At 42.8% G+C, this 13,273-nt stretch overlaps 5 protein-coding genes across 5 annotated transcripts; 3 read left to right on the top strand and 2 right to left on the bottom strand.

Moving 5' to 3' along the window:
• Positions 1–164: 164 nt before the first annotated feature.
• Positions 165–3,472, top strand: BCR41DRAFT_364709 (hypothetical protein). Its single transcript, XM_022026064.1, has 5 exons — positions 165–266; positions 477–2,051; positions 2,147–2,261; positions 2,373–2,789; positions 2,902–3,472. Exons 2-5 carry the CDS (start codon positions 607–609, stop codon positions 3,382–3,384), a joined length of 2,460 nt encoding a protein of 819 aa, XP_021875593.1. The 5' UTR covers positions 165–266; positions 477–606; the 3' UTR covers positions 3,385–3,472.
• Positions 3,442–4,885, bottom strand: BCR41DRAFT_314726 (S-adenosyl-L-methionine-dependent methyltransferase; the record flags this gene model as incomplete). The annotated part of the gene is made up of 2 exons (XM_022021186.1): positions 3,442–4,419; positions 4,529–4,885. The coding sequence occupies 2 exons, from the start codon at positions 4,883–4,885 to the stop codon at positions 3,442–3,444; spliced, it is 1,335 nt and encodes a 444-aa protein (XP_021875592.1).
• A 1,606-nt stretch (positions 4,886–6,491) lies between these two features.
• BCR41DRAFT_230201 (hypothetical protein) lies at positions 6,492–9,089 on the top strand. Its single transcript, XM_022020063.1, has 6 exons — positions 6,492–6,560; positions 6,682–7,023; positions 7,315–7,470; positions 7,565–7,637; positions 7,729–7,932; positions 8,013–9,089. Exons 2-6 carry the CDS (start codon positions 6,811–6,813, stop codon positions 8,879–8,881), a joined length of 1,515 nt encoding a protein of 504 aa, XP_021875591.1. The 5' UTR covers positions 6,492–6,560; positions 6,682–6,810; the 3' UTR covers positions 8,882–9,089.
• A 473-nt stretch (positions 9,090–9,562) lies between these two features.
• On the top strand, positions 9,563–10,239 carry BCR41DRAFT_314766 (hypothetical protein; the record flags this gene model as incomplete). Its single annotated transcript, XM_022021189.1, has 2 exons — positions 9,563–9,652; positions 9,763–10,239. The coding sequence occupies 2 exons, from the start codon at positions 9,563–9,565 to the stop codon at positions 10,237–10,239; spliced, it is 567 nt and encodes a 188-aa protein (XP_021875590.1).
• A 219-nt stretch (positions 10,240–10,458) lies between these two features.
• On the bottom strand, positions 10,459–13,237 carry BCR41DRAFT_364704 (T-complex protein 11-domain-containing protein). The gene has a single exon (XM_022026063.1). The coding sequence runs from the start codon at positions 13,093–13,095 to the stop codon at positions 10,495–10,497; it is 2,601 nt and encodes an 866-aa protein (XP_021875589.1). The 5' UTR covers positions 13,096–13,237; the 3' UTR covers positions 10,459–10,494.
• Positions 13,238–13,273: the final 36 nt, after the last annotated feature.

Raw genomic sequence — 13,273 nt, 5'->3', positions numbered from 1 at the left:
TTTTTATGTACTAGACCCCTTCATGATTGAATTGGTTCGGTGGCATCTTACTACGTGACGGACTTGCAACAACAAGTGAGTCAATTGGCTGCCAATACACTCAAGACTATTCAAAAATATAAGGACCGCGACTAAATGAAATGGACCATACTTTTCAGCTACCTCATGACCTTTCATCTATTTATACCCCTTCATAATCAACATTTTGACAGGAAGCAGATGGGAGGAGCACCGGGCTATATTCTGTAAAATCAGCAGCTTTAATAGTAAGAACTTATGTGATTGAAGAGCCATCGGTGATTTTAAATAAAAATCATCGATTGATGTTAAGATGGATGAAGTTACAAAGAAAAAGATGGACGAGTTGCTGTTGTTTTGAAGATTATGCATTTATAAGGATTATCTCAAAGATGCTCTTATTTAGATACACCTGAATATTTTTTTTTTTTTTTTTTTTTCTTACATTCCATAATTAGGCCACTAAATCTTCGATCTGTTTCTGCAACGGAATCGACATTGGTGTTTGATTTGTTCAAGGTCGCTTCTCAATGTGCATAACTTATCCGAATTAACCATAACCCCTGCAAGTTTGGCTAAGTGAAATATATGCAAAGATCTCGCGCACCAGATAGAGTCATGAGAGCGTTAATTATACCGAAAAGACGGGAGTCTACTGTGTCTGGATCACTACGCCGCATAAACACAACAGCAATGTTTTCCAGATATCACATAGACAACCAATCATCCAAACACAGCAAGAGAGGTACAATCACGGGGAAAGAAACGGTACAGGCTTCCAAAGAAGCAATAATTCAATTATCAGCGAGCACAGCAACCACATCAATCTCTGATTCTTCTGGCACAGCCGCGGTCACAGTTTCTAATTCACGGAAAAGTAGTACTGTATGCGAACCGTCGAATGACGTTTCCGCCCCTTCGACGTTGTTACCAACCATCAATCGAGCACCGCTTGTTTCGAATGGGATGCTTGGCCAACGCAAACAACATCACAAAGCTTCAGGTGCAAGAGGATCGGAAGTTACAGATCAGGAGGCGTATAATGTGCATAGATCTACAATGGGTTCCGCATCAGATGAGCCCCATAGGCTTTCCGCATCCACCACCACAGTTCCGTTGAGACGATCACCATCACAAACGCCGCCTCGGATCGACCGTTATACTTATCGGACCATCCTGGACTGGAGTATTCATCCAACGGTTCTACCCGACGATTTTAATATACAGGTGTCATCATATCGTAAAACGGTGCCGGTATCTAGTAAAGCGCTAAAATCAGCTATTGTATCAGCTTCGCTCCCCACCGACCCCTCCAGCTCATCCTCATCCTCATCCTCGTCATCCGGCTTATCGCTGCCATCACCCTCAACGGACACGCCATCAACATATTCACATCTCGAATCACTTAACCCTAAAACTACGATGGTCAATAGAACTAGCAATCATCGCCCACTGTCCCAAGAAATAGATTCAGAAAAGATACAGGATACAAGACAACAACGTCTTGCGAGAGATAGTAGGGCATCGCAAGCCTGGTCTATGAATAGCTCTACACATGACAATGAAGGCGCAAATGTTCAGGCTTTGATCGCTCAGAAAAACAAATGGAATGACTCTCCTAGGAAGGGCATGTTTCTCAACGAGCACAAGGAATTAGTTGACAGAAATACTTTGAATAAGGAAGGATCTATAGGTGTGTCTATAAAGAATGAGCACAGGCACAAGAGCATGAGTGGCGAAAATGATTTAAGGTTAAGACGAGGTCAAAATGAACATTCGATCGATAACAACTATGACCTTGTAACTGGATATGACCATGGCAGCTCTGCTACTATTAAGGCAATTGTGAAGGAAAACCTGGCGAGCCGTAAGGAAGGCCTACAAGATCGTGAGTTTTTGTACTCCCCTGCGGTGATCCTTCCAGCGCTCAAGTCCAAAGTCAGAACATGTTTTACATTGTATTATTCCAGAGATGCCTCAAAGCCAGGCTGGACTCCATCGACTTCGTATACGAATACAACTGTCTTGGACCGGTAATCGTTGTCGATGCAGCACCGTATGCGTACTTGGCTTGCTTTCACCCTCAACTAATCATGGAGCCTTTACTTTTTAACTTTTACGACCGCAGATCTCATCTGCCTCACATGAATGACTGCCTTAGGGCTGCTCAGGATGCAGGCATTCAAGTGATCAAGACTAATAATCGTCGTTTAGAAGAGCTATCGGGAAGCGAATCACATGAAGTTGCGTACAGCGATCTTTTAATGGATTCACAAAATATTTCTCACAAAAATCAGTATCCCACATCTCATTTTATTTCTTTTATTTTATTTTTTTAACAAATATATTTTTAGGGTGTAGTATTGGAAGCATCGCTCCATTCGACTCAATTAGTCACTGCGCTTGGTCCTGTGTCTAAAGACAACCACTATCAAGTAATGTTCGATGACAAGGGTGGTTCACTAAAATTCCAGAGTTTTAGAGCAGGTTTGCCGCTCTTATCCGAAGCATCAGCCGCTGTTACCGAAAACATGGTACCTTCAACGAAAACATCACCCTCCTTTCCTCCAATTTGGCTTGTAATGGAGAACGTTTGGGACCCTCAAATCATGGGTGAGATACTGCGGACAGCTTGGTATTTCGGCGTGGACGGTGTGATGTATAAACAAGCAAGGAGCGCACTGCCTACTGCTGAAGTTTCCCTTGCAAGTGCTGGGGCCTTGGAACATAGGCCTCTGTATCCTATTCGAAATTTGATGCAATTTGTTTTGGTATGTATAAGAAGTATGGAGGACATTTGGATGCAAATAGAGATAGGGTTTCTAAGCCTTGCATTTTTCTTACTTTTTGTTTTTTAATTCCTACTTTTTATTGTTTATGTAGGCATCAAAATCTAATGGATGGAGCATTGTTGGGGTTCAAGGTGTGTTTGGAAGTAAATGGACTCAGCCAATCCACACCTGGCCTTCAGAAGGGGTCTACCGACCAACCATTCTTGTTCTGGGCAACAATGGTTGCAAGATTAGCAAGCAGGTTGCCAAAAATTGCGATGCCTGTATTAGCGTCCCGTCACTATCTACAAGTACAACTATGATGGACTCTGCGGGAGGCCCAGCTACAGCGGGAATGGTGATCTCTAAACTGATGGGTGGAAGGTATCAATACATAAATAGAATTTTGACCGGGGAATCTAAATCAAGGTCTCTTCAAAATGAATTATCAGAGGATGCAGAGGATGATTCAGATAAATATGCGGATATGGATGAAGGAGGCAAAAGATCGGAGCCCCAAAGGCAACTTCAACTTGATGATAATGACCATAAAGGACGCTCGTCCAGAGTGCGGAGTAACAAGCTACTCTGGTGAATAAAAATAATAGAAAACAATAGGAGGCAATTCATTGTTCCACGTCGTCTACATAGTCTAGCTTAAAAACATCTTGTTGTTCTCATAGTACATCAACATAGGATTCTCACCACTGAGAGTTCGTGTCTTTTCCAAATCACCATAACGTTCGAGAAACTGTTTTTGCGTCTGCACCTTGACAGATTTTTCCATACCAAGTGATGGTCGGCAAACTTGTTGGTAAATGTCTCTTAGTAGCTCAAAATTGGTAGGAAAAAAAATGTCGAACATGCCTGGCATGACCATATAGGTTGAACAAGGGACCATGGTACCACTATATCGTGTCTGAACAACTGGGGCATCTACACCTGGGATTGCTTCCGGTAATGTATAGAAGTCACTAAGGACCAATCGATGTTGCGGGAAATAATTCTTAAGCGTCTCCAACAACAACAATAGTTTTGTAGGGATGAATTCAGGTGCTGTCATGTTAGGTGCAAATGGTAATCGGTTGCGAAGTCGTCTCAAAAATCGTCTCGAAAGCACAGGAGATTTGTATCCAGATTGCTTTCTGATCGTGAGGTACCTTTGGATGAGCGGGTCCTGGACAGGTGTATATATTTCTGTATAGTCACCATCTTCGTCGATGGCTACCATACCCTGCAATGGCTCTTCCGTCACAGAGTCATAGCGAATTAAATCATGTGAAAAGTTGTCGAGAACTTCCATGCCGAGAAAAAAGCAGTGGTCGGGCACAGGTGTATCCCACTCAAAAATGCTTTTGTTAATCACTTCGACACACCCGTGGCGCTTAGTCACATCTCGGACCTCCTGGCGTTCTCCCTGTCGCTGTGCCAACTTTTTGGAAATCTCAATGATCCGATACCTGGTTCGCTCATAGACTGATGGTTCAAACTGTTGGATGTAGTCGAGAATGTTGAGCATCAGAGTTCCGTTGCCTGCACCCATCTCATAAATTATCAGGTCCTTGTGTGGATAGTTATTGAGCTTATATTCAGTTACGATATACTTTGCGATTGCATATCCATACCACGGCTAACTCAATAGCAAAACATCAAACCGCTGTTAATGATTCTTGCCTCTGAAAACCATCCGCACCAGGGGCTTTTGAGAGAGGGGAAATTAAGACAGAATATAACTCTACCTTGAATAACTCTGTGGGTGTATGCCAAACTTGTCTTGCGATCTCATCTCGGACATCCATATCATCCTCAATCTCTTTATACTTTTCGGCAATAATGTCTAAAAATTGCATATTGTCTCTGATCCGTTCAAAATCAAAATCCGTTTCGGGGGAGAAAATTACAGCTTGCTTTGAAAAATAGCCATAGTGAGGATGATAGAGCGAATCATCGATGAATTCGCGCACCAACATCTTTACTGCCACAGGCATCGTATTATTCTTGGCTGCATCCTTGGCTGTGATAATTGGGTATTTGGCACGCGCTGCAACTTTCTCAGGGGTGTATTGCGGATCCTCAATCAGGTTTTGCCTGCTCATCGAAGTGTGAAAAGGGCGTCCTTGAGTGTATCGCTTAGTAGGATTACTGCCATTGCTTATAATCCGTTGACTGTAGCCACGCTGACAATATTTTGGAAGTCCCTGAACTCGAGTTGCAGAAGCACCAAGGTTGATCACACAGTCTGTTGTCAGATGATGTAAACTTTTGAAAGAGAATTGCCGGGTTTTTGTAAGAACATTGGCGTGTGCCAGGTTTACTGAGAGTCGCGACAGACACGACATGAGAAAGAAATAAATAACACGGCAGAAGATGAATTTGTTTTTTGAACTGATGAAATAGTTCAACGGATCAGAACTCGTTGGCGGGTGTTATACTTGCCCCTTAACTTCCCAGCCAAGGTAACACTCAAAGCTCACTTAACAGGAGGTTAGAGATACGATGGTCTTTAAGACTTGAAAAGGTACGAACATGTTAGCCAGATCATGTTTCAGTTGGCCATCAACAGAACATTATTTTACACTTTGAGTAATATATCTGTTTATATGAACCCATGACTGCAAGAGCTATTCGGGCCAAGTCCGCTTCGATAACACTTCTAGAAAGTATAAAGCTCATTGATGCCTGCCAAAACATAATCTTCTGCCAAGCCTGGAGACTAGCTTTGTATTAAGGGCAAAAATCACTGGCTAGTAGAAAATGGACCTTGTATTTGGATGCATCATCAGTTGTGTCTAAAGTCGCTATTATAACCTGCGCATGTCCTATTCCTTGCACTTTCTTGGGCCCTCTCCGATGTCAACACAGCAGATTGCAATGTTTGCTCAATTGCAGTTGTGCAGCGTTCAGAGACTCTAGGAAAGATTCACCATTTCTTCCGGCATGCCACGCCACGATAAGATTGATTATTGTGCTAAGATACCGACATCTTGGCACAAAATCGATCAGCCTTCCTTGCGCTCTTCTCTTTCCGCGGCATTAGAATGAAGGCTGCAAAAACGCTTTTTGTTCGACGGTAAGATTCTAGGCCATCTTGTCAGTACTCGACATGTTTTTTTTTTTTTTTTTTTTTTTTTTTGGCGATCCACAGCGGGTATTTGTGCTATAGCAACTGCTCCACTTTGGTCAAGGTCTATGCTTGTCTAGCAACCTCACTCCTTTATCTAGCACCCATTTGTCTTAAAAGCTGACCGTTATCTCTTCTCGCAAATTCATCCATCTACTTATGGCAAGGAAGACCCCTTTCCGATCGATGCAATAGCTATTTTATGTCGAATCAGACCGTTTCCTTGTGAGAGCTGGGTATACCTCTTGTGGTCCACCGCCCAGGTCCACTGTGGGTCGCTGCATGACTCTCTGAGCAACCTGACACTTGTAAGATCAGCTTACAACCTGTAGGTTTGATTACCCCATACTCAGTGATCTAAGCTGGATCCTTTTTTAGTTAGACTATTATCAATTACAAGTCTTTTGCCTCAAAAAATACTTGTAATTGAATTAGTCTAACCAAAATGGCAACCAGCTTAGATCACTGCCACACTTCTGCGTGTCCCTCGATTCATCGCCGATGTTGCATAATATCACGTGATATATATGAAAGCATATGTGGCTTCGTTGTTAATGGTTTCTTAGAGAGGAAGGAACACTTCAATCATTCCTTTTTTTACTAGATCCTTACTTCGACGCAATTTCTCAAAGAGAACTCCATTCTTGTTTGTAAGCAGCCTTTTATTCATTCTTTGATATTATGGCGCGTTATTGACGCTATTTTAATGTACAAATATTAATACCTCAAAATTTAACCTCACATTCCTTGGTGTCATCGAACCATAATCAGCTATTTTCTCTTTGAGCCTCTTACCGCAGAACTTTTATTAGTGGTCCCAGTGACTTTCCTTTTCGTACGTTGACTCTCCCACCATAAGCCCATCTTCAAAGAATAAAGAATCTCTGTGTGATCATTTCTATGGAAGACAGGGGCATCCGCAAGCGCAAGCTTACTGAGGAGGCTCATTCTACTCAGTCCGCTCCGTCTGCCAACGTGGATAGTAGCAGCCTTAGCTCTGAGCCAGGGCCAGCCACTTCTCTATCCAAGAAGAAAAAGTTGAGTGAGAGTAACCAAGATATGATTGACGGAGATCATGAGAATGATACCTCACAGTCGCCATCAGCAATAGAGGTATGTGTCCTTAGATAACTTGTTAATCTATCCTTTGTGTATATATTCTACTGATATTCTGCTGTGCTTGGACTTCGGTATAATGAGCGACAGTGACAAACTTGAAATCTGGCCGTTGCTTCAGAAAATATTACACCGAAAGTATTAAGGCTTTTCGGCAATTAAAATTCGCAGCGACTTCTGTTTTTTTCACTCAAGATGGTTCCGAAACACTCTTTGTTTTGGTAGTTTAACAAATATTGGACTTCAATTCAGCTCTAACATATGATCTAATGCTTGATATATGGATAGGATAACCTCCTTAGCTATCAGAAAAATGTCATTTGGAATCAGATGCAAGAATGCAAAAAACAATACTTGAGTGCTCAGGAGCAAGTTCAACAACTTCTGGACAAGCAAGTCGAGCACGAGGCTCATCTAAGTACTGTGGACATTTATTGGAACAAGGTAATTTGCCTAGTTTTTGTGTCGAGTAATGAAAGTATCTAGTAATTTGGTTGAAAACTTGAAACTAATTAATTGAGGTTATTTTATATTTTAGTTACTGCAAGATATCGGAATGCTTATGATTAGAGTTGATATCAACACAGAAGTGGAAAGCCTTGCTTTGCCAGGTAACGTGTGAATAATCCTTATACGTTCAGGATTTTGTACTATAATTAGTTTTCATCTCTTAATACGGCTTATTCCTGAACATAGTGGCAGATACTAGCGTTGCGTCATTCATGCTTCATGGATCTACAGGATACAACCAGAATCACGAGACAAATAAATTTACAATGGAGACCATCAAAGCAACGATGACAGCTCGGTCAGAACACACAAAGGAGATCGTGAACGAATTGCTTCGGATGGTCGCGAATTGGAAAAACGAACGTAACTCATTCTGGAGCGAACTTGGCAACGCAGGTAGTTTGACATGCTTTTATTTTGCTGGTTATTGGCATGTACCATTGAGAGTAGTCTCTTATTTTCCAATCTGAGTCTAGATTCGGCAACGAGGGAAAGTAGGCTTATAGAGTGGTTGTCGCAAGAAAACGATAAAGTTACCGGGCTTCAAAGGAAGGGCATGAAGGATATCGAAAAAATGCAAGCCAAATATCACTCAATTTCTGATCAGATTGTGCGATTGAGGAATGAGCTCGAAATGGCTAAAGCTCGTTTAGAGGAGACAGCGGAGTCCTTGGACGAATCTAAGGAAAAGCTTCGTCGAACAGAGAAGAGTGTTGACCGTGGGAAGAGCTCAATTGTTGCTGCGGTGACATCGGGTGAGATTTTTGGAGAGAATTACAACGGGACGCCAGACACAACTATACCATCATTAGGGCATATGAATACTAAAAATGAGGCACATGACGGATCCCAGGATGAGCTCTTACAATATCGAGAACTGGCAGTAGCACGTCTGGCAGAACTTGAAGATATGAAGACACAACGGATCCAGCTAAAGAACGAGTTGGAATTGCTCAAGATACAGCTTAAGCATATTCCAGATGGAAAGATTCAGGAGACTCCACATGTCAAATCACTTTTAGCACAGCTGCAATATGCTCGTAATGATGCGGAGGGATATCGAAATGAATCAAACAAGATAAAGGCAGACCTCGAAGAACTCTATCATTCTCGGAGAAAATTTATGGAAGATCTTGAGACAGAAGAAAAGGGTAGGAGAGCCGGCTTGGAGGACGAGCTCAAGAAACTTGAGAGCGAGATATCTCGATTACGAGATAGTCGCGATAGGTTTCAACAGATGTATGAGGCTAGGTGCACCAAAGACGATTACGAAATGCAACAAAATCAGGAAATTCGCAAGATCGCAAACACAAGAAAGGTACATTCCAGGGAATTTTATATTTGAGCATTTGTGTTCAAGGCAAATACGACTGCTAGTGCTTACTTTATCCTTTTCTCTGTCAACACTACGATGATGTTTGTGATTCAGGATCGTATCACTACATTGACAACAGATATTCACCGTCTGCAAATCATGCTTGCTGCCAGCACAGGTGACAGGGATGCCTTTACATTCTACTTGAGCGGCCCCACCGACAAGTCGTTTCTTGACGACCTTCGTAACAAACTTAGAACATTAGAAGAACAGATTAAGTGTGTTGTTCCGGAGCTTGAGGCTTTCAACCAGGCAGACTCTGCAGTGCATGAGCTAAAGAAAGCGATCCTTTCAGAATATCAAGCGAAAGCGCGTATTAAAGTGCTGACCGCGGAGCTAGTAAAAATCGAAGGTCTCATTGGCAGTAATACTGAAAATCCTACAAATGCACTCAAAGCAGCCATCAAGGCAAGGGATCAGACCATTCATTTACTTGAACAAAATGTACAGGCACACGAAGCGGTTCAGGCACCTCTACTTAACGAGCTTCAGGATGTGGCAACAGCCTGGGGTCAACTTGAGGAGGCAACCTCGCGCAAAGTGATCGAACTGGCTCAGAAAGAGGATTTGATCTACAAGCTTCTCTCGGACAAAACTCGTCAGGAATCCAAATGCAATCTTTTAATTCGTGCCAAAGATGCCAGCGCCAACATGACAGCAGTGATGAAACGGCAATCAGATATGCAACTGGATCAGATTCGGAAATTGGAAGAGCGAGAGAAGAATCTCAATATGCAAATGGTGCGATTTTTTTTTTTAAAAAAAAAAAATATGTCGTGGTTAGTTTGAAAGTACCGTGTATCGGACAAGAGAGTTTTTTGCTTGATGACTAATCCAAGTCAACTCTATAGGCAACATTGGAGAGAGAGCAGACTCTGTTGAATAGTAGCGTGGCTCTTCATAAGACTAAACTTCAGGAATATACTCAACAAAACGCTGGGTTCAAAGAAAAGTATGCTCGACAAGAGGAGAGATTGAATGAACTTCAGAATATGATTAAGGAGCGCACGGAGGCCTATGAGAATGAAGCCCATGCACGACGACGACTTGCGGAAGAAACAGAAGCGATGAAACGGAAGCTTGAAGAACAAGCCAAAGTTGAGTCTAGTTCCGGTGAGAATTCCGAAGCTGCGAAACAGGCAGCACGTTATCTAAAGCTTCTCAAGTGTCCCGCCTGTGACCTCAACTTTAAATCGCATGTTATTCTGCGTTGCATGCATGTGTTTTGCAAGCCATGTATGGACAACCAGCTGGAGTTTCGTCAACGCAAGTGTCCAACCTGTCGAGAGAACTTCGGCGCCAAGGATGTCAAAGAAATTTATTTATGACACGATTTTGAATGGCATGGATTCTTTTTTTTTTTTTTTTTTTTTTTTTTTTTTTGCTTTCATTGATTTATCATTTTTCATTTCACTTCATTAATCAGCATGTTCAATTCGTTTGATTTATGTATATTATTTTTGTACCATTCATTTGACAACTTGGCACCACCATAATAATGACAACTTAATAATAATAATAATAAAAATAAAATAAGCTTTTATTTTGATACTTTTGGTTTCTACGAGTCAACGACTGTTCTTTTATTGCTTTCCACTCTTTTTGATATTGGAGATAATTTTTGCCAACATAGGATCATACCACGGACGATAGACCTGAGCATTATATTTTGTCAGGAAACGGAACTGCAGTGCCAAGGTCTCAATCTCTTTCTTCAAATGCCCTAGCCCTACCTTACTCAGGGCGGCTTCGTTAGGCATGGCCCCTGATTTTCCTCCGCTGCTCGGGGTTGACAGTGTAAAATCCTCCAGAACCTTGCGGAGACGCTGAGAGAGGACACGGAATAGGGTGCTATCAAACGAGATGGCGCGAGCGACCGTATTTTGGATACAATTTCTTTGTTCATCTGAGAGTAGTAGTTTTGGAAATGAAGAAGAATCGATAATGGATGAAGTAGACGATAATGATGACCCTGGTGCAGACGATGACGGCGAGGAGGATTTAGATGCTGATCGTCGAGCATTCATTAAGAGTTCTCGTTCTTTTGCCTCAATGACAGCTTCTGCTAGTGTCTCCAAGGATGTGTTAGGAGCTTCCATGAGTTTCAGCAACGTATTCTTCAGTTCCTCATGAGACTCGTCACTGAGCATTGGCGAAACATTAGTAGAAATATTCATGATGACAGCAACAAGCGCAAGTCCCTGAACTTCATTCTGAAATCGTGTCATACGCTCACGATCCAAAGCCAAAGTCGCAGGAAATTGCACCCGGTCTATACCAACATCAAATCGTTTGCTCGAAAACACTAGGTCCAGTAAAGAATGAACAAGAATATCGTAGTGCCTACGTCGGCCTGGATTACTTGAGGACTCGGGTCCAGGGATATCATCATTGGCTGAGGAAGATGCACCGCCCTCTGTTGCAACAGGCAAAGTTGGGGCTGAGGCTTGCTGTTGCAAATATCGTTTCGCTGAATCCTGTAGCCAATTTTGTGTTGACTCTAATGAAACCTCACCCTTATCGACTGACTCTTTAAACGCGCTTTGCTCATATGGAATTGCTTGTTTCTCCAATTTTGGTCTTGCAACCGTCAACCGGAAATTGGCCATGTCTAGCAGCATGAGCTCTAATAACTCCAAGATACTCTGCAAGACGCTCACAAGATCATTGGGCGCAATAGATGTTGCAGAGGTTTCAGTGGTGACATCGGGGGCGCTCAATTGACTAGGGTCCTGCGAAATTTCATTCAAGCTCTCCTGTATCCGCTTGATGGCTTGATCTCTAACAGGGGCGCACAGCTTGCTCATAATGTCTACAACCCCGTTCAAGGCGCCAGTTAAATCATAGACATTCTTCTCAATCTGTTGCTGTACAAACTCAATGTCAAAACCCTCCGTAATTTGCATTGCTATGGCAGAGTTTGGAGGTACCATGTCCAATAGCTGCTCACGAATCGTTGTCAACAATGAAGGAATCCACTTGCCCAATTGGCCTTTTGCTGCATCATCGCGAATCTGATCAAAGTAAGCCTTGGTCGCCATAGCTCGAATCCTGTCCTCCAGTCCTTGCAAACCTGTTGCGGCATTAGTAGGATCATCACCACCCTGATCGGCTGTTTGCAGCAAGGGCGACTCATGCATAGTTCTAGCTCCCAGCGGGCGATTTGGCTCGACCTTGAAGCCTGAATCCATAGCTAGCTCGTGAATCAACTGAAGGTTTGTCCACTTTGTTGGTTTCTCAAATCCAGTTGGTATAGTTTCTAGAGCTGCTGCTGCTGCTGCTGCTGCACTAGTTGTAGCAGGCTTCTTTGGTTTGGGTGCTTCATAGCCCGATGAGGTGGCTGAAGTGGCATCAGGCTGTATTATCGAATCCATATCTGCAGAATGGCCAGAGTAAGTTGTCTGTAAATCCTTGCTGACGTTGCTGGTCGTTGCCGAGGCAGCACTCTTTTGTTTCGAGACTGAACTAGCTCTCTGCCTTTTCTTTGCAGTAGATGGTGTTGTTTGTGTCCGAGGGTGCACTGAATCAGAAGTGTTCTCATGAGAAACTGACACCGCCGGTATTACTATATTATCGAGCCCCGCTTGCGACGGTGGCGCTAATGAAGGAGTAACAGTGTGGGCTGAACCATTCATATAATCCGCAAAGACAACATCGAGCTGTGCAGCCCCTTCTGGCCCTGCGAGTTGACTGGCCTTAACCCGAAGATCTTTACGCTGTTCCTCAATTCGAGGTTCCCATTCAATCCTAGCAGAAGGATCATTCCGCACAGTACGCCAAAGCAAGTTGATATGCCGAGCATGGTCAAGCAATGTGCTGAGTAACCGTTGAGCGTCTCTTTCTTTCCAGGCTTGAAAAAAATTGTAGTAGCTGGCCCATGCATCGTCAAAGGCTTTAACTGTTGCTGGGTCACGTCTTGGGTGGTTAGAAATGTTGGTCAATAGTGCGTTACTGTCTTCTGGAGCCTGGTCTTGATTTGAAGGGCTTTGATTTTGGTTTTGACTTTGGCTTTGATTCTGAGTACAATTGGCAGCAAGCCAAACCTCAAGGGCCTCCAATAGATTTTTGGAAGCTTGAACGAGTGAGTCGAATGCACTATCATCGACAGGGTTTATGGTTTGGTCTTCTGAAGCAGCAGGTTGGTACTGCAATGTGGGCGTATTCAATGTATCCGTAAGAGTCATATTCGGAACGTGGGAAGGAGCAAAAAGTGAACAAAAAAAAAGAAAAAGGCGAATTTAGAAATATGAAATGTGAATGGGAATGGGAATGAAAGAATATGAGAGAATGAGAAAATGCGAGAATGAAGGAAGAGTGAGGTTTGCGAATAAGTGAATAAGTTATTAAAAGAATTTTTTTTAG

The sequence above is a fragment of the Lobosporangium transversale genome, assembly GCF_002105155.1.
Source record: "Lobosporangium transversale strain NRRL 3116 chromosome Unknown BCR41scaffold_75, whole genome shotgun sequence".
NCBI lineage: Eukaryota > Fungi > Mortierellomycota > Mortierellomycetes > Mortierellales > Mortierellaceae > Lobosporangium > Lobosporangium transversale.
This window is presented reverse-complemented; position numbering and strand designations above follow the sequence as displayed.